At 53.5% G+C, this 19,897-nt stretch overlaps 1 protein-coding gene across 9 annotated transcripts in view; it reads left to right on the top strand.

Moving 5' to 3' along the window:
• ARRB1 (arrestin beta 1) overlaps nucleotides 1-14,116 on the top strand; it is an 80,503-nt gene extending 66,387 nt beyond the window's left edge. For 5 of the 9 annotated variants that reach the window (XM_003357198.4, XM_021062514.1, XM_013979141.2 and 2 more), the window contains exons 12-16: nucleotides 669-752; nucleotides 1,941-1,964; nucleotides 4,921-4,991; nucleotides 6,117-6,168; nucleotides 7,550-14,116. In XM_003357198.4, coding sequence (XP_003357246.1) covers nucleotides 669-752; nucleotides 1,941-1,964; nucleotides 4,921-4,991; nucleotides 6,117-6,168; nucleotides 7,550-7,661 — 343 coding nt within the window. In that variant the 3' untranslated portion in view covers nucleotides 7,662-14,116. The remainder of the gene's footprint in view (nucleotides 1-668; nucleotides 753-1,940; nucleotides 1,965-4,920; nucleotides 4,992-6,116; nucleotides 6,169-7,549) is intronic. The other 4 variants (XM_021062515.1, XM_021062516.1, XM_021062517.1 and 1 more) reach the window with 2 other exon arrangements.

Below are 19,897 nucleotides of genomic sequence, written 5' to 3'. Positions count from 1 at the left end.
GGAGGAAGGAAGTGGCTTCTGGAAGGGTCCTAACAGGAGGGGATGAACCGGGAAGTGGGCTTGGGGAGTGTGGAGAGATGAGGGCAGTGAGCTGGGCTAAACCACGCTCGGGGGTGTCCCTGGAAGGCAGGGGTCCGAGCGCCATATGGTCACTCCTACCCCAAGGTCACCACCTTACTCTGGTGGAGACATGGGGGTGCGGGGATCCATCTTGCCTGCCCGAGGGGGTCTGGCTCTCCCCGGGGGGTTGACATGCCTCTGCAGCCCAAACCCTCTCTCACCAGCCCCTGCATGGCTCCCCATTCCCCTCCGAGCCTTGGCCTCCTTCCTCCTCCCTGGCTCAGATCCTCCCTGCCTTCAGCACCTAGTTGAGGCACCACTGCCCACAGGGTCTCCCCTGGTACCTCCTCCCCTCCCCTCTCTGAACACGGGCGCTGACCCCAAAGCAGAGCGGGATGAGCCACCCCTCACCCCACTGCTGGGACTCAGGCCCCAGGAGGGGAGGTGGGGGGGTTCCCAGGGCCACACAGCCAGACTTGGAACCCAGGGCTCTGGTTCCCGCTCCCTGAGGGCGGCCCTTGCCTTTCTCACACGCTGAGTGGCTCCTGCCCCCAGCACAGCCCGCCCTGCCGCGTCCCGCCTCCCGACTCCCGTCTGTCATCGTGCAGGTTGAGGGAAGGAGCCAACCGGGAGGTCCTCGGCATCATTGTTTCCTACAAAGTGAAGGTGAAGCTGGTGGTGTCTCGGGGCGGGTGAGTCAGCCCAGCCTCGCGGCCGGAGTGCCCTGGGGAGGTCCCGGAGAGCCACACCACGGCCCCCTCGGCCTGTCTGCTGGACCCTTTGGCTGCCCCGTTGCTGCTCTTCCTCCTTCATGCTCCTCTTCCCCCGCCTGCTTCTCCCTCCTGCCCCTACTTCTCTTCCTCTTCCCCATCTGGGTCTGGGCAGGGGGGGATGGGGGAAGCTTCCTCGGAGTCTGTGCTGTGGGGCCTCCAAGCAGGTGCCATGCCCGTCATCACATCTCAGGGCACAGCGCCCACCCCTGCTCATGCCCACACTCATCTGCTGGGGAAATGGCACCAGGCGCTCAGAATCCAGAGCTGGATTGGGGATGTTCTGACACTCCCGTTTTATAGGTGGGGAAACAGAGGCCCCAACGATAACCCCAACACATTCTGAAATTTCCTCCCCTAATCTCAGGCCATGGGCTAAATTCTGGGGTCACTGCTGTGAACCAAACATAGTCCCTGACCTGGAGTGTAGCCTGGTGGAAGCTCAGAAAGAACTCCCACTTTCCCCATATATGGCGCCTACCTGTTGTTATAAATCTAGAATTGGGCTTCCTAATTTGTCAGAGGGATTTTGTTTGAATTCATGAACTTCAGTGGAAAGATTGGAAAGCCGATAGCATTAGCCATTGAATCCCCTTTGTTATTAGAATGTCACGTGCAGGTGGCACTGTGTAACACCAACCACATATCATAGGACAGCTCAGAGTCCCAAATCCTAAATCCTGTGGCCTGGGACTCTTGCAGGACCCAGCGTCTGCCTCAGGCTTCTAGAGGAATCCTCAGGGAATCCTAAAGTGCCGCCTTCTGCCCTTGGACGGCCTCAGCCTCCCCAGGGCAGGTGACTCGGGGCTTAGCTTATAAGTCTCAGCTTTTAGGTCTCCTTTATAGATGGTGACCCTGGGGCTCAGCTGGGCCTTGCAGGGCGTTTGGCTGAGCAGGGCCTGGGTCTCAGTTCCCCTAGCAGGGCTCCTGTTCTTTCTGTGCCTTCCTGGCTGAGCAATTTCAGCTGCACGGGGTGGGGGGTGGGGTGGAGTGGGGCCCAGGTCTTCTCTACCCAGAGGGGAACTGCGGTGGTGAATGAACGTGCTTTCTGTTTTCTTCCTCTCTGAACTCTCTCCTGACCACCTCTCCCGCCTCCTCTGACCCACCCAGCCTGTTGGGAGATCTTGCATCCAGGTAAAGCCCCTCCCTTCAAATGGATCAACCCACCTTCCTGCAGGGCCCAGAGACCACTGGCCTGAGTGTCCAGAACCTCGGGCACTGGGTTGGGAGGACCCTTAGCGGTCACTTTCGATTGCCCGGCTCAGGCAACTAGGACCCTCTCCAAGGTGGGGGGCAGGGGAGGTGCTGTTTCTCCTTTAAAACCTCGACCTGCTCCCCCATCCCACCCAAGTGACAAGGCTCTTTGCAGAGAGCAAAGCTAGCTTCGTTGGGAGTTCCTTTCATGGCTCAGAGGTTAAGGAACCCAACTAGGATCCTTGAGGAGGTGGGTTTGATCCCTGGCCTGGCTCCGGGGGTTAAGGATCCAGCATTGCATGAGCTGTGGTGTAGGTACAGACGCAGCTTGGATCCTGGGTGGCTGTGGCTGTGGTGTAGGCCAGCAGCTGCAGCTCCAATTCGATCCCTAGCCTGGGAATGTCCATATGCCGCAGGTGCATAAAAAGCAAAAAAAAAAAAAAAAAAAAAAGAGCTGGCTTCATTGCTCTGGGCAGTGGGCCCCGATCAGTCCCTTTTTTATTTATTTATTTATTTATTTATTTATTTATTTATCTTTTTGCCTTTTCTAGGGCCACTCCTGCAGCATATGGAGGTTCCCAGGCTAGGGGTCGAATCAGAGCTGTAGCCGCCGCCGCCGGCCTGTGCCAGGGCCACAGCAATGTGGGATCCAAGCCGCATCTGCGACCTACACCACAGCTCATGGCAACACCGGATCCTTAACCCACTGAGCAAGGCCAAGGATCGACCCGAAACCTCATGGTTCCTAGTCAGGTTCGTTAACCACTGCGCCACGACGGGAACTCGGATCTCTTTTATGGAGTATTTTAGAGAAATGCAAGTCTCCTGGCTGTCAAACGCCTACACAACGAGAACTAAGCGCTGTGGCTCAGCAGGATCCCGAGGAGAGCCACTTTGTAGACACCACTTCCTTGGAAGGACCCAGCTGCATCCTCGTACCTTCCAAAAACGCCTGAGCCCCAGACCCAGTGGTTTAGCTTCTTCCTGTCACAAGATGCCAATATGACTCAGCCCAAGAACTCTCAGTCCATTTGGAGAGGTGAAATTAACTCAGTTCAGTTCGATTCAATATAATTCAGCAAAGACTTCCTGAACCCAATGTGACCTAGCCTTGTGCTAGGGGCCAAGGACTCAGAGAGGCATCAGACATACCCTCTGCCCTTAATTGCCCAGAACCTGGTGGAAGGTTGAGGTTCAGATTCTTCTATCCGTATCCTGGATGGCTTTAGAGAAGATTGGCCGTCTTAAGCTTCTACCAGCTTCCATTCTGATAGCTCACTTTTCCAAGTGAATCTGAAGACACAATCCCCTTTGGAAGCAAAAAGGAAGGTCTTTTACCTACATCACCTCTGGAAGTGGTTCTAGAAGGTAGACGTAGTTACAGCCCCATTTTTCCAAGTGAGTTCTGGGAGACTCAAAGATGTAAAGTGGGAGTTCCCGTCGTGACTCAGTGGTTACTGAATCCAACTAGGAACCATGAGGTTTCGGGTTCAATCCCTGGCCTCGCTCAGTGGGTTAAAGATCTGGCATTGCTGTGAGCTGTGGTGTAGGTGGAAGATGCGGCTTGGATCTGGCGTTGCTGTGGCTGTGGTGCAGGCCAGCAGCAACAGCTCCAATTAGACCCCTATCCTGGGAACCTCCATATGCCGCAGGTGTGGCCTTAGAAAGGCAAAAATAAATAAATAAATAAATAAAGTGCGTCTAAGCTCTTGTGGGGCTGGCGGAACAGGCTTTCTGTTTGCAGAAGCTGTGCCCGTAGCCACTCCATTCCCCTGTGCCCCGTTCTCCCCTTCACAGGACCCTGGCCGCAGGGTCTGTAAGAGGAGGCTTTGCCTGGAGGTGCTCACAGTTGACAGGGCTCCATAGGGTGACAGCACCCTGAATGGAGTGGAGGGGCTTTCAGGGCTGCTTTTGTCTGGAGTAGAAAGCGGGATGGGGGAGGGGGAGGGGGAGCCACCTTCTCCGTTCTGACCCCTGTTATCACACGGTGCTTAAGGATGTGACATAGGGAGGCAGACTCCTCAGTCTGGCACTTTCCTTTTGTAGCTGTATGGCCTTGGACACGCTATGTGTTCTCCTTGGTCTCAGTTTCCCGGTCTGTACATTGGGTACAATAGCAGGGTTCTTGTGATGATTAAATGAGTGACTCTAGAAGATGCTCTGGCACAGAGTCAGCACCACGTGAATGTCTGCTCTTGTTACCCCTCCGCCCGTCAAGGACAAGAGGAGCGAGGCCTGGTGAGAAGCACCAGCTGGTGGCAGCACCTCTCCTGTCCTGCCCCCACCCCGTCGCTTCAAGGCTCTGTGCACAGTATACGCAGCCCTGTGGCCTGGGTCCCATCCAGGCTGAATTTGGTTAAACTGACCTCAGCAGTGCATCACCTTGACTGCAGGGGACTGGGGCTGCCCAAGCACTTTCGCAAGAGCCTCCTGCATAGGTTGGGAGATAGAACAGCGTGAGAGGGAGGAATCCAGCCAGGAAGTTGGGAAGCACAGCGTCAGGGATGCGGGGCTGGCTGTGGTCATCTGAGGCCAGCAGTCCCCCCCCCCCCCGGCACCTCTGGAGCCACCCAGTGACCCAGAGGCACACTACGCTGGGTCATCCTTTTCCCACCCCTAGGCCTCCACCCAGCTCGTGGGAATCCAGGGATCCTTCTCAGGAAAAGGGAAGTTCCCACTTCTTCTTGGAGCCAGCGGAAAAGGTCTCTCACTGCAACTCCCAGAGGGACCGATGCTCAGGGCATGGTGGAACCGGGGCTCGGGGCCAGATTTCCTGCCTCCTGGCCCAGAGCTACCTCCTCTGACTGTCAAACCCTTCCCAATCCTCCCTGACGGGACACTGAGTCCCACAGCCTGGGATTGGGCTTGAGGCTCAACAGGTCTGGGTCTCTTTCAGTGACGTGGCCGTGGAACTGCCTTTCACCCTAATGCACCCCAAGCCCAAAGAGGAACCCCCGCATCGGGAAGGTGAGCCGGGTCTGGGGGTCACTGGGATGAGGTTCCGGAGAGCTGCCCCCTTCTCCACCAGCTGCCTATGTCCCCATCACCCGCCTCCCTCCGGGTCAGCCTTCAGCCCAGGGTCACCCCACTTCCCCACTCCAGGATCCCCACTTCAGGATGCTTTGTGAGGCTCATACTCCTACTCTCAGGAGACAGAGAGGTCTGGCTCCACTCGCCGTGGGCCGAGGGTGGTGGTGCGAGGGGCACTGGCCGTGCTTGGAGCCCTCCCTCGTCTCACATCCAGGCGTAGTGGAAGGGGCTGCATGGACTCCACAGTCCCTGGACACCATGCCCGTCATTTTTCCAAGTGATACCACATTGGTCATAGTTCATTAAGCCTATGACTATTTCAGTTGAAGGAGACAGTATGACATGTGTCATAAAGAAAGAAAAATGGTCTCACAATTAAACCATGAAATGCCGTTGATTGTAAAATATACCCCCATAGAGTTGCTGTCGTGGCTCAGCGGGTAATGAACCCAGACTAGGATCCATGAGGATTCGGGTTCGATCCCTGGCCTCGCTCAGTGGCTTAAGGATCCGGCATTGCCATGGTGTAGGTCGTAGACACGGCTTGGATCTGGCGTTGCTGTGGCTGTGGTGTAGGCCAGCAGCTATAGCTCCAATTCGACCCCTAGCCTGGGGCCCTCCATAGGCCACAAGTGCAGCCCTATGCTTTATTAAAAAAAAAACATTATGTGTGTGTGTATATATATATATATATATATATATCTCCCGAGGTTCAGAGATGTGAAGATGTGAATAAATGGTTGTGTTAGAGTCAGTGACAGTTTTCATGCAACAAATAAATCCAAGCATGTTGGAGACAGGCCAAAAGGAGCAGGGTGCAGAGACTTTTCTGCCGCCCTGGGGTTGCTGCGAGCCTCTCTGGCCATCCCGGGACCCCCCTCCCTGCATTTAAGATGCCATGGGTTGGTTCTGAGACCAGGGGCCAGCCCCTCTTCTCCACTCCCCTTCTTCCTTTTCCCTTCCCACCTTGGCTTAGTTAGTTGTCCCAGGGTGGGGACTTGTGCTCTCTGCCCCTCGCCCACTCCCCACTAACCTGTGGGCGCCTGCCTGCCCTATGTTTAGTTCCAGAGAACGAGGCGCCAGTAGATACCAATCTCATAGAACTTGACACCAAGTAAGCCAACCTTGCCTGCAGACAAGGGGGTGGGTGGGCCTTGGGGGGTGGGTGGGGCTACAAGGTCATTTGCATTTATGCTAATTAACCCCGAGGAGCAGCTGGTCTAACCTCATCTGCTGAGAGCTGCCTCTGCTCGCCTCTTCAGCAACCCGCTTGCCTGCATGTGACTTGAAGGACCCTCGGTGCCTGTTCCTCTTCCTCCTGCCTTGCTGGGGTCTGTCTTCCTCCCTCGTCCTTGCACGTCCGTCAGTCCGTCCGTCCACCCATCCGTCCACAGCGCCTGCTCGGCTGTCACAGGGCTGGTTTGTGGCCCTGGGCTGGGCTCTGTCCTGCCTCGCCTGCACCCAGCCAGTGGACTGAGGCTGTGGGGTGGGGAAGGTTCTGGGGCTCTTGTTGCTTCTGACTCCGGAGGATCGATGTGGATTTCTCTGTGGTCAAAGGCTGTCGTGTGTCACCGGACAGTGGCCTGATGGGGAGGACCTGGGCGGACATCACGAACCACCGCCAGGGCCAAGCAGCTTTCTGGCTCCAGCTCCAAATCTCTGCATCCTTTGTCCCCCAGGAGATATTTGGGATGGGGAGTTTTAGGTCCTATGAGGAGACCCCATGCGGCGGGCCGAAGTCTGTGGGCAGGGGCCTTGGTTGGGCCTGTGCAGACATGCTTTATGGAAGAAGGAAATTCCTGGTTCTTAGAAGCAGTCCTTGGCCCTGAAGCCGCACTCAGGCACCCCCTTCCCACCCACCTTTCCCGTTCCTCCCTATTTGGACTTGCCATCCCCCTCCCCCAGATCCCGTCTCATCCAGGATCCCTCAGGGTAGAATGTGAGCTGGCACGTCCCTGGAGACAGTGAGCCTTCGTAGTTTCCTCTTCCAAGTCAAGCCCACTTGTTCCTGCGCAGAAAACAAGAATGCTTCCCGAGGGGAGTTCTTTGGGGGGGGGGCAGTTTCTTGGACCTGTTTTTGGGGGATTCAGAATATGCTGTGAAACTACTAGTGATCTGGCCGTTCATGAGGGAATAAGTGCCTCCTCTGGCCCTGGCCCAGCCACACTGTCCCCCGACCCTGCATTTGATGTGTCCTCTGACCCCAGTGCTTCAAGGATGCCTGTCCATACTTGTGAAAAGGGAGACAGCAAAATTTTAGTGTACCAGGGTCAATTTCCAGCAAACCCTTAGGCAAATTCGTGCCTCCTGCTGGTATTTCCACAGCTGGCTGGCTCCCCTGTCACTGACGGGCATCCAGCATGCCACCCTGGCCGGCCTCCCTGTCTGAGGCCAGCCTCGAGGCCCACCTGGTGGCACCGGTCCTCTGACCACTCTGGAGAAGCCCATTCTCCCCGCCATGCAAACATGCCCATTTTCCTTGTCTTTCCCACCAGTGATGACGACATTGTGTTTGAGGACTTTGCCCGCCAGAGACTGAAGGGCATGAAGGAAGACAAGGAGGAGGAGGAGGAGGGCACCGGCTCTCCGAGGCTCAACGACAGATAGACTGGGGCTGGCCGGCCCTCCCTCCGGGCGGCTCCAGGTCCACTGTCACGCACTAGGATGCTTGCTCGTCTTCTTCCTGTCCTGGTCCCCCCTCCCTTTTGTTCTTCCAGTTACTACCAGGGGCCCCCAGTGGTCTTCCAGGTCCCAGTGGTGAACCTCTGGCCTCAGGACTAGCCCACGTCACCTTGCCAACAGGGCCACATGAACCACCCTCACCCCTCTCGCTGCGGTCACCTCTCCACCCCTGCCCCCTTTTCCTGTTGATCCCCAGAAAGGCCAACAGGGCTCTGGCCTTGGAATTTGACTCGGGCTGGGGAGCAAAAAGGGGAGGGAGGGGCCCGAGGGCTCGGAGGGGTGGGACGGGGGCTGAAGACTCGTGGGAGGCCGTCCACTGTTCCCGGTGATTCACGCAGTTCTGGCAGCTAAAACATGACCGCGGTGAAGGCACCTCCTCTGGCTTCGAGGGCCAGACCTCCGGAGAGATCCTCCCCGCGGTTCTCTTGGCAAACACCTGTCCCTACTTTTCCTGTCCCTGCCCCCGTCCATCTGTGACTGACAGTGACATTGGTGAAGGTTTGTAGACCCCAGGAACGGAGCAAAGCAGTTGGACTGACTCTCTTACCAGCAGTTGCCTAGTCTAAGGCAGGTCGAATGAACCAGCCCCTGTCAGTATCATCAGGATGCCATCCCCTCGCTGCGTCGCATCTAATGTGTTTGCCCCGTTTATAAATGTGCACAGAGAAGGGGCGGAGGCGGGGGTCTTCAGAAGGCATCGAGCGTCCGAAGGGCGGCTCTGAGGGATGGGGGGCCAGGCCGGGGGGGTGACAGCCTGCCTGACTCCCTTCCTTCGTGGCCTTAGGCGGGGTCCGCGTTCCCTGGGGAAGCAAGGCTGGAGGGCCAGAGGGGCCGGGGCCACGGGTGTGCTCCTGCCCTTGCAGTTCTCAAGGGCTGGGCGGGCGGGCCCTGTCGGCTGGGAGAGGGCGCCAGAGACTGCTGTGCCCACAGTCAAAGGGGGTCCTTCCCTAGAAGGTGGCAGGAGCCATCGAGAGGCCCTCACCTAAGAGGAAGTGGGGGGTCAACAGCCGTGTTATGCTCCCTGACTAATGTTGGAAGCGAAGCAGGATGGGGCCTGGTTCGTACTGGGATGCGAGAACACGTAGGAATTTTTTTCTAAGAGGAAGGACTCCTTTGTTTCCCTAGGGAGTTGATGACCCCTAAGTCGTTCCCAGTGTTATGGGTACCCAGTACTCTTGGGACATGGGGCATTTCCAGGGCGACAGGGCGGGCAGTTGATGAGGCAGAAAGTGTTCAAAGGTATCTGCTCTTGTCTGGCCTTTGATTCTCATTTACTGTGTGACCTTGGGCAAGTTTCTTTCCCTCTCTGGGCCTCAGTTCTTCCCCTTGAAAACCAAGGGGTTTGACCAGGTGATCACAGAGGATCCTCCTCAGCTCTGCCTCCAAGAATTTGTGAACCTTGGAGCTTCTGGTCTGGTGGGTGGAGTCAGAGCCCTTGACTCTGTCCTGTCTACCACCGGCGAGGATTCATTGGCCCCAGAGGTGCAGGGCCGTGGAGAGGGCCTAGCGCCCCCACCTCCGCCTGCTCCAGGCCTGAGAAGGGCCCCTCTCGAGTCCCGCCCCCGCCACAGGGTGGGGGGCTTCCCTGTAGCTAGCATGAGCTGCTTGGCCCTGGGGGCCGGGTGTTACAGAAGGACAGAGCTTGTCTTTGCTGAGGCGTTGCAGGGGTGGGGTAGGGGGGCTTGTGATGGGCCCCCCAGTACTTCCCACTCCCTTTGGATGGCCTGAAGTTGACCTTATACCCAAGCAGATATATTGATTAGCAAGGGGCTCTCTTGCTCTGTTCAGTCCCTGTCCCATACTTGTGAAAAGGGAGACAGCAAAATTTTACTGTATAATTGGAATTTCGACCCTTCTCGGTCCAGCCCCTCCTGGGGTGGACTGTGCGACCATTTTCCATGGTGAAATTACCCAGTTCACATGCCTGGCACAGTGCCCTAGCCCTTGCCTTCAGGGATCTCATCAACCCTCAACCCTAGGGACACCTACCCCAGGTCAGAACCAAGTCAGCTCGGGGCAGTCGCAATCCTCCGGCCAGTTTTGGGGTCCCTGCTGAATCCAGCCCCTCCCAGAGCTTGCGGGGCCATTTGCCCCCCCGCCCCTGGCAGCTGCAGAGTTGATGAAGTGTGGGAATAACACATGGCCAGCATATGTTCTCCAAGGTTATCTTCTGGAACCTTGGGGGCTGGTATAAGACCCATTAGGATTTGGGGTGACTACAGATGGACCTCTTCCCTCATCACTAACCCAGTCACCCAAAAGCTTTGTCAGGCTGGTTTCTAGCCCTCCTTCCACCTCGAAAATCACACTCACCATTTTGGGTTTATCCCAGCGCTGAGCTGAAATTTCTCCAGCTGCAAGATGCACCACGGGCCCAGTGAGCATTTTTTTCTTTTTTCTTTTTGGGGCCGCACCCGCAGCATATGGAGGTTCCCAGGCTAGGGGTCTAATCAGAGCTATAGCTGCTGGCCTACGCCACAGCCACAGCAACGCAGGATCCAAGCCATGTCTGGAACCTATACCACAGCTCACGGCAACACCGGATCCTCAACCCACTGAGCGAGGCCAGGGATCGAACCTGCAACCTCATGGTTCCTAGTCGGATTCATTTCCGCTGCACCACAATGGGAACTCCATTGAGCGTTTTATTTACTCTTTGAGTCTAGGACTGCAGAAGGGCAGTGGTCAAGTTCATTTGAATCTGGCTTGACCATCCTTGGTTGATGACATCTCTGCTTGGTGCTGAGCCCTGGAGACATAGAGTTGGGTCAGTCGCAGCCCCTGTTGTCAGGAAGCTCATGAACAAGGGAAAGTTACAGAGAAAATAATGGTTTGAAGGCGGGGGGCGGGGGAGCCACTGCATTCAGGGCTCCACGGTTGCTTGCTGGTCCATGTCGCGCCTTGGTGTGAATTAGAAACGGTGCCCCTTCCAGGTGGATTCAACCCACCTTGGAATGCATAGCCCCTTCAAGTGGTCACAGGCTGGAGTTCAGCCCCCCTTGCCCCTGGGACGGGTGCCCTCCAGCTCAGCCATGTGCTACAGCCTGTTGGGACACTCAGGCGTCTTCCTGCGAGAAAAGGCCAGCTCATCTTTCCAAGCTTCGGGTTGGCTCAAGACCCTGCTGTCCCTGGGGCCCCCAAGCACGTCTGAGTCCTGCCCTGCAGTGGCCCTCTCCTCCCGGGGTCAGCCTCCCCGTGTGAGTCCTTGGAGTGAAACTGGGGTCGCCCCCCTGCCCCCCACTGGGCCCCAGGCACCGGCACAGTTCTGGCTTCTCTGTCCACACATTTGGGGCCTGTGCTGACCACACAGCTCCACACTGGGACTTTGTAGTGGGCCCCATGGGTGGCATGTGGATAGCAGTCGGGGCGGGAATAAGGAGCGTGGCCTGGGGTAAAAGTCTACAGGCCGAGGGCCAGCTGGACTTCCTCAGCCTTCCAACCAAGAGAAGAGTTCGGTTTCCATGAAGATAAGGACTGAATGCTTTGGCTGGACTCCACGGGCCTCCTCGGCCTCAGAGACCAAACCGGTGAGGGTGAGCTCGCCTGGGGTCTTGGTTCAGCTGGGGGAGTTGTGGACATGCTGGCCCCACAAGGTACAGTGAAGAGCACACGTCCCTGGAAGCCCACGTCCGCTCCGTCCTGGCTGCCACCACCCAGCTGAGTGACCTTGAGCAACTCATTCAACCTTGGGGGCTCAGTTTCTCTAACTGTGAAATGGGACAGTAATCGCTTTCCTGCCCGACTTAAGGAAGCCGTGAGGACCAAAGAGAGTGAAAGTCCGTGGAGATGAGAATGTCAGCCTGGAAGCTGCAAACGGCTGCACAGGTCATGGCCCTGCCACCGTGGGCATGTAGCCCAGGGTCACACAGGAAGTCCGCTGTGGGCTGAGTCCTCCTCGCATCTGGCCTTGTCCCTTCCTCCCTTCTCACTTAGGCAGAGGTCAGTCAGGATGAGCGGTGGCCAGTGTGGCTTTGGTGTCCCAGCTGAAAGGGAAATTCTGATATTAGTCAGGAACCCCGTGCCACCAGGCAGTGGCCCCAGCTACCAAGACAGAGGGACAAGGAGGAATAGTGCCAGTGGTGGGGTATATCTTTGCATCAGAGGCCAGGAAGCCGAGGCTCTGATCCCAGGTTAGAAAGAGCCTCCGGTGCTCGCCCAGGGGGACCGAACCCCCCACGTCCCCATTGGAGAACCCCAAGGGTGAGGTGGAACAGAAATGGCCTGCCTGTCCCTTCAAAGTCGAAGCCCCTTCAACCAGAGCTGCCAGTCACTTCTTGGTGACACTTGGGAGAGCTTTGGGCCCAGGGGAAACCCAGCCTCTTCCTCTGAGAGCTGAGCCCCAGGTGACCTGTCCCCAGTGGCATCAGCGATCCCCAAAGGCAGCTTCCCTCCTGCTTGCCACTGAGGGCTGCCTGTTCTCCACCCGTCCAGGCGCAACGCACGAACTCTCAGAGTCTCACACACACAGGACTAGTCTGATGTTTTTAAAGTCAACAAGGACCAAAACCGACTCCCTCCACCCTCATGCCTAAGCCTGCCGTGGGCCTGGTATTCTGCTGTCCTGGCCCAGGCAGCTCCATCACTTCTGTCCTTCCTCCAGGACTGAGATGTTCTAGCTGTGGGGCAGGGTCCCACCTCTACTGCTCCCCTGCAGGCTCACAGCACAGCGGCATCAAAGGGAGGCCCGTTCAAGGGGGAGCATCTCCCCCGCTTTCTCCCAACTCTTCAAAAGGGAAGTCAAAGCACAGGTCCCCGGGACCCATGATCCCTAGACCCTGACACACTGGTTTTCAAACCAGGTGCTGCAGAACCCCTGGTGTTCCACAGAGCTTTGTCAGGGGCCGCTATGTGGGAAGATGGGGGTGGGGGCAAAGGCTAGGTCTCCAGGCCTCCCCCATTCCCGTTTCCACTGGAACAACTCCGCTTTTATCTGTCTTGCCTGTAGAGGTTTCACCTTGAAACTTTCTTTTGAAGACAAATGTCAAACCACCATTCTGAGGTTTGATCTCAGACCAGCAAGCACAGGTTCTATTCTTGCTTTGTACGTGGGAATGGCTGTCGCATTCCAATACAAAGTATCTTTGTTTTGGAACTTGGGTCTCAGACCCAGACACAAGCATTTGCTTACACACACACACACACAAACACATACACACGCATTTGATGGTTTTGTAACCCATCTCCCCGAAACTCTGGCCTGGGGTTGATTTGGGCAGGGGCCCCGGTGCTGCGAGGAGGGGTCTTGGCCCTGAAATTGGCCCAGGCAGCATGGGGGACTGTGGAGGAAGCCAAGAGGCCTGACCCCCACCCTAGGACCTGTGTCTGTGCCCTGGCGGGACACCCCACTTCCCTGGCCCAGGCCTATGAGATGACAGGAGCCGTGTGATGGGAAGAGAAACTAGAGTTAGGTTCCTCTCGAGGTCCATGCAGCTGGGGGAAAGTCCAGGTTTCATAAAAGAAATGCCGAGGGAGGACTTTACAACAAAAGTCCCTCTTAGGACGGCAGGATTCCTCCAGAGACCCCATAAGCAGCACCTTTCTGTCCAGCAATTCTAATAGGGTTCCGTTTCTACATTCCTGATCAACCGAGTGTGTGGGCAACAGGCAGGTCCCCAGGAGAGGCTAGTGTCTGTCTGTAGTCCTCTGACTGCTCTTCCTCCTGGCTGGCTCTCGGGCCAGGTCCCTCACCAGGACTGAGAGGTGGGCCCTTTGGGGAGACCTGGACCAGCCCTTGGCATAGAATCCTGCTCAGCCCCCACCCAGGGCATTCCAGGTGAAAATGCTAGACTCAGGGCACAGCAGCCCACGTGGCTTGGGAGGAGGCGTCCCGGTGCTGTCTTATGTTCAGTCCCAGTGCACCCCGGGGAATCGGACCTGTTTCCCCTTGTGCAAGATGGGGGTAGTGCCAGGCTCTGCCCATCCGACAGGAATTACGACAAGGGTCATAGGAGAGGTAGATGGGAAGTGGGGCTCACAGGCTCTGGGTGCGGTCATGGCCTGCACTGCAGAGCCACAGGGCACTCGGGGGGTGAGTGAAGGATGCACTTCCTGGGGCATCTCTGCTCAGTGTTCACGTCTGATGCTGCGGCAGGTGGCTGCCTCTGCCTTTTCAGTGGGAGCTGGCGCTTAGCCTGGCACTGGGTGTGGATCCTGGGTGCGGGGAGTGACAGGTGGCTGAAACTGGTCTCCAGGTCTGTGGCTCTTCTGTTAAGCGATACTTTGGTGACACCCTTATTCCTGGGCCACCTGCCAGGTTTATCTCTTGTACCTGTGGCATTCCTTATTATGTCAGATAACTTATTACCGTTTATTCAATTCTAACAGGACAAATGAACAAAAGAACCATACATAGGAGACCATTAAAGGTCTTTTGTGACAGATGCCGGCTGTGCTTTTATTTCTGTCTCGTAAAGCCCATAGCAGGATATACAGCAGCAAATGCTGTTCCTGATGCCCTGGACTGGCAGATGGGGCCCGTGGCTGGGTCAGGTGTTGGCCCCAACTCCAGCCTGATTCGTCACCCCCCTTCTCCTCCCCTCACTGCCACTTACCAACGTTAGGGCCCGGGGAAGTTGCCAAACCTCTGATCCCTCCCAGACATCACTGGATCCCATGACCCCTGGTTTGCTCCTGGAGAGATGCCATCCCATCTTCTCTTTGGCACTACCGACCACTTCAGCTGGAATCCTGCCCCAGTCTCAGCCCTGGTTCTTTTTCAGTTCTCATCTGCTGCTCGGCTGGGTCTCCCTAAAGTCACTTCAGTTTCCGTGACTTACCTTTACCTGTCCCAAAAGAACACATGGGAGGAGTAGGGATATAGGCAAGGAAGATTCTGAGTCCTACATGACAACGTATTGTATTAATACAAAAGGAAGATGCTGCTGAACATCAGATGACATTTCTAAAAAATTGGCCATATATATGAAGCAATTTTTTTTTTACATTCCTGTAAAATAATGTGCAACTTAGATCAGTGCCTCGTCCTCTTGGCTGGCCAAAAGGTAGTCTGTTTCCCCTGATGCTCCCTTTCTGCCAGAGAAGGGTCATGGGAAGACACTGACATTTGACTCAGGAGACTAGATGAGCTAGAGCTTCGGTTCTGCCTTCCCACATGGACTGTATCAGTCTGAGTCCAGATAAACAAGGCTTGTGCCCATATTTTAGTAGCTGGAGTTTAATCAAAGAAACTGATTATACAAATGTTGCAAGAGTTGAAAGGGCAACTGGGACGTGAAGGACCACTACCACCTGCAGAGGACAAGGACGGGGAGAGGAGGTGGTGGTATCAAGCCAAGGACCAGGGCAGGCCAGCAGAGACCTTGCGGGAGAGGGTATCGGAAGAATCAGAAGAGACACATCTGCTGCTGGGGTGCTGCGCAAAGCAGAGAGAGTGGGAGAAATACTCTCCTCCTCCCACTGGCTGACTCCGATTCAAAGCTAATTTTCAAGGAATCTTGGGAAATGTAGTTTGCAGTGGTCAATGACCTACAGTATTGAGCAGGAAAAGGTCAGGGGATTACATCCCAGACCATATAGGCAAATCACAAGCTTTTCTTTAATCTTTTCATCCCCAAACCAGAAATAATCCTATTGGCCTGGATACCACAATTCAGAAGGAGTGCCCTGACGTCTGTCTAAACAGGGCTCGAAACGTGGGAAAGGTATTTGCTCTTGCCTCTTGGCTTTGAGCTTTTCTCCTACTAACACTGTCATCATGGTGTTTTGAGACTTCATTTCTCTTAGCTTTTAAAAATTCCAGCAAATCAAAACAAACTGTGGAGGAGTTTTAAATTCTGGCCAAGATAGACTAAGTCCACTACAGGTCCTACCGATGACATAAAAACTCTGACAAAAATACAAAACACAACTACCTAATGACTCTAAAAATTCAACAAAAGCAGGCAAATGGTGCAGGTGAGTGAAAATTTGGAGAAGCTGCATGGGAGTAAATTTGCCTTTTATTTCTTTTTTCTCTTGTAGATTTGTGCTGAGATTAGAACCACCACAAATGGAAGGTGAGACATAGCTGAGTCTGAAACTAAATTATTTGACTGCCTCTTAAAATGATAACAACAAAAATCAACATCCTATAAAGGATAATAATAGGATCTAGGGTCTATAAATACAACATTCACAATGTGCAGGATACAGTATGGAATTTCCCAACATACAAAGAACCAGAAAAAGGGACCAATGATCAATGAGGATACATGATCAATAAACATACAAAAATCAGTTGTACTTTTGTATAGTAACATCGAACAACTGGATCCTGACATTTAAAGGACAATGCCAAGTAAAAAGATAATACCACCTACAACAGTGCCAACATGGAAATACTTAGGTATACATAAAGCAAAATATGTGCGTAATCTCTGTGTTCATCTCTAAAGGACAAAACATTGATGAAAGAAATCAAAGCAGACCTAAACAAATTGAGATGTGTACTATGTTCATGGATGGGAAGAGTCAATATTGTTAAGATCTCAGTTCCCTCCAAACTGACTATTGATTCAGTGCCATCCAAATCAAGATCTCTGCAGGATTTTTTTTGGTAGATGTAGACAAGCTGATCCTAAAAGTTATATGGAAAGGTAAAAAACTAGAATCTCCAGGAAATTTTTAAAAGGAAGAACAATCTTGTAGTTCTCTGCTACCTGACCTCTAGGCTTATGATGAAGCTACAGTGATTAAGACAGTGTGGAAGTGGTGAAAGAAGAGACACCCCACATCCATGGAATGCACTTTGGAATCCAGAAAGAGACCTGCACATATTAACTGATTTTCCAAAAATGTGCAAAGGCTATTGAATTTTTCTTTCCAATAAACAGTGCCAGTGAGAATGTGGAGGAACTGGAACACTTGTACATGGTGGTGGGGATACAGTATGGTACAGACACTCTGGATAACAGCTTGGCAGTTTCTTATAAATTTAAGAATTAGCAGTTCTACTCCCAAAAGACATGAAAAGTCACGTTCTCACAAAAACCTGTACGTGAACATTAATAATGGATGCATTCCTATCTGTCAAAAACTGGAAACAACCCAAATGCTCTCCAGCTAGTGTGAATGAATAAACTACTGTACAGCCCTACAATGGAATACTACTCAGCAATAAAAAATGAACAAACTAGTGATACCAATAATGACAAGAATGACTCTCAAGTGCATTATGCTAAGTGAAAGAAGTTAGACTTAGACAAGTATGTATTCCTCCCATATGACATTCTGGGAAAGGCAAAACTGTGGGGATGGAAAGCAGACCACTAGTTGCCAGTGGCTGGAGTTAAGGAAGGGTTGGCCTCAGAATGGCAGCAGGATGTATTTTTTGGGGGGTGATGGGACTGTCCCATATCTTGATTGTCAAAATCAACTGCATGCCAAAAAAGAGTGGATTTTTATGCTATGCAAATATGTATCTCAATAAAAAGCAAAAAAATAAAAATAAAAAGTAAAAAAGAAAATAGACAATTTACAGCTCACAAACTGCAAACAATATTCACTGGGCATGTACCAGTCAGTAGCTGGGGCTTATGCTGGGTCTTGGAGATAGAAAGATAAGTAAGAATCCTTTCCTTTAAGGAGGTCACAGATTTACAGGACTATAAGACATGACAACAAAGACGTGGGATTGATGGTGAGGGAGGTTGGAGATGGGGGCTGACATGTATTCATGTGGTGCCTTGAAACTACTAAGGAGGAGTGGGTGAAAGAGGAAATAAGACAAGCTTCTTAGAGGAGGAACTGCTTCAACTGAGATTTGAAGGATGAGAAGTTGAGCAGGTGAGAAGAGGCTATAGGCATTCTAGATAGAAAGGGTGGCACACTGGGAGCCTTAGTGGATGAGACAACCTGGGACCTTCAGGGATTGAGGTGAAAATGAAGAGAACCAGAAAGCTACCAGGAGATGGGATGAGACCATAGCTCTGGGGAAGGAGGCTGCAGATAATCAGTCCAAAGAGCTGGTTTTTATCCAGAAGGTGGTGGGGCAGGTTCTGAGCAGGGAAGAGAGATGGATCAGGTTCATGCCGTTTTAGGATCACTCTGGCTGCCCTGCAGAGGAGGGACTGGAGGGAAAGGCTGGAGGCAGCGGGATCAGGCAAGAAAGAAGCTGGGACAGGGATCCAGCTGAAAGATGGAGAGGCTGGGACCAGGTGGGGAAGCTGGAGAAGGACAGACTGGAGAGGCATTTGGGGGTAGAATGGTCAGAACCGGCCTCCCATTTGACATCTGAACATTCAGTCTCAGTACCTTTGCACTCGCTCTTTCTCCTGCCCGGCTCGGTCTTTCCTGGCTCTTTGCAGGGCTCCTTCTCTCGCATTCTTCAGGAAGCCACTTTCTCCAAGGAGCCTGCCTTCCCATCACTCTTACACCGCTCTGTTTATTTCCCTATAAGAACTATCTCGCTGGATTGTTTTCTTGTTTATGGTTCAACTACGTGGCTCTGCGTTCTAAACCCAACTTGACTCCTTCTAAGCAGTGTGACCTTGAGCAAATTATTCATCGTATGTGCCCTAGTTTCTTCACTTGCAAAGTAGGAATAACAATACCTACTTCATCGAATTGTCATCAGGCTAAAATGGGTTAATGTATGCAAAGTGCCTAGAACGGCCCCCAGTTTCTTCCTAGCATTGTGCTCAGCACATAGTAGGCACTTTGGAAAATACTTGCTGAGGGGATTTGACTAAATGAAAGAAGGAACATTGTCCCGTTCACGAGCAGACACCGCATGTACAGGAAAAAAATCTGTTCAAGATACTGACTCACAGGCTTTGAAAACCTCATGCTTTCCAAAGGAGACAGTTTGGAGGGTGGGGGGATGCGCTAGCGGTTTGGGATGGAAATAATATAAAATTAGATTGTGATAATCACTGTACAACTATAAATGTAATAAATTCATTGAGTAATAATAATTTAAAAAATCTGTTTAAACTGCTTCCGCTCTGCCTCAAGCTGGCCAACAGATGTCACTGCAGCTCCCTGGGTGGAGGAGCCAAGGCCCCAGCAGGTTGAGCCAGGGCGATGCAGCTTACCCGGGGCACTGGACAGGTATCCCAAACGGAGGGCCAGAAATTATCATTGTATCGACAAGTCAAAGCCAAGCGCTAAAGCCAAATTATGTTTTATGTGATTACATATTCTAAAGCTGCGTTTTCTTTCTGTTTTCTCACTTTATTGAATAGTGACAAGGAGCTGGCCACGCAGGCATCTTCTATAACCGCAGCCTGAGTTCAACGAGGTGAAACGTAGTGGGAGATAAACAGAGCGGGCATCCGACTTGCAGGAGAGGAGGCCACGAGCCCTGCGTGACACCTCTTCCTCTGCGCTTTGGATTTGTGTGGGGCAGGGGCAGTGCCTGTGAATCTTCTCTGTGTGCCAGGGTCAGGGATATGCAGAAGGGAGCTGGGCCCGGCCCTGGGGAAGCGTCTGGTCTTCGCCCAGACAACCAATCTGGGCCAGCAAACCAATCAGTACTAATGACGGTCTGGGGGTGTCTAGTGACAGGAGGAAGAGGGTGAGGTCGGGAAATCGAGGGGGGCTTCTTGAGATGTCTGGCTGCTGTCTGTTGGGGCTAAGGCACCCTGGGCCGAGGTGCTTTGTGAGCAAAAGTGGGGGGCCTGGAATAGCTGGGCTCCGTGACTGGTATGGCTGGAGAAGAGCATTCAAGAAGCTGTTTAGCCTGCCTGGAGGACAGGGCCAAGGACAGGGAGCATGTTAGTTACCGAGCGCTGGCAGACTAGCTAGTCTAGCAGTCTAGCACTTTTTCTTTTCCCTGCCAGGTCTTGTCAAAAGTCAGTGGAGTCCAGCAGCCTGGTATAACCCTAGCGTATTTTTGTTCCAGTGTAATTATTCACGGAAGTCCCTTTCGCTCTCCAAACTTTCCTAGTTTGGACGGTCACCTTAGCTCGAGACCCACCTGCCTCCGTTACCATGGTGAGTCCCTCTTTCCTGAGCACAGGAGCTGGATGTTGTCCATCTCAGCAGGTACGGCTGGGAGGAGAGGAAGAGTGAGTCTCATTCCGGGGAACCTCGGAGCCTTTTCTCCTTCTGCGGAGGGGCTGAGATGTCTCTTCCCTTGAGAAGGAGCCCCCATCAGGGTCTCTGCCCGCAAGGGGTTGGAGCAGATTTCCGAGTTTGCTGGAAGCTGCCGATGGAGGCTG

Source organism: Sus scrofa, chromosome 9, assembly GCF_000003025.6.
Source record: "Sus scrofa isolate TJ Tabasco breed Duroc chromosome 9, Sscrofa11.1, whole genome shotgun sequence".
Taxonomy (NCBI): Eukaryota; Metazoa; Chordata; class Mammalia; order Artiodactyla; family Suidae; genus Sus; species Sus scrofa.
This window is presented reverse-complemented; position numbering and strand designations above follow the sequence as displayed.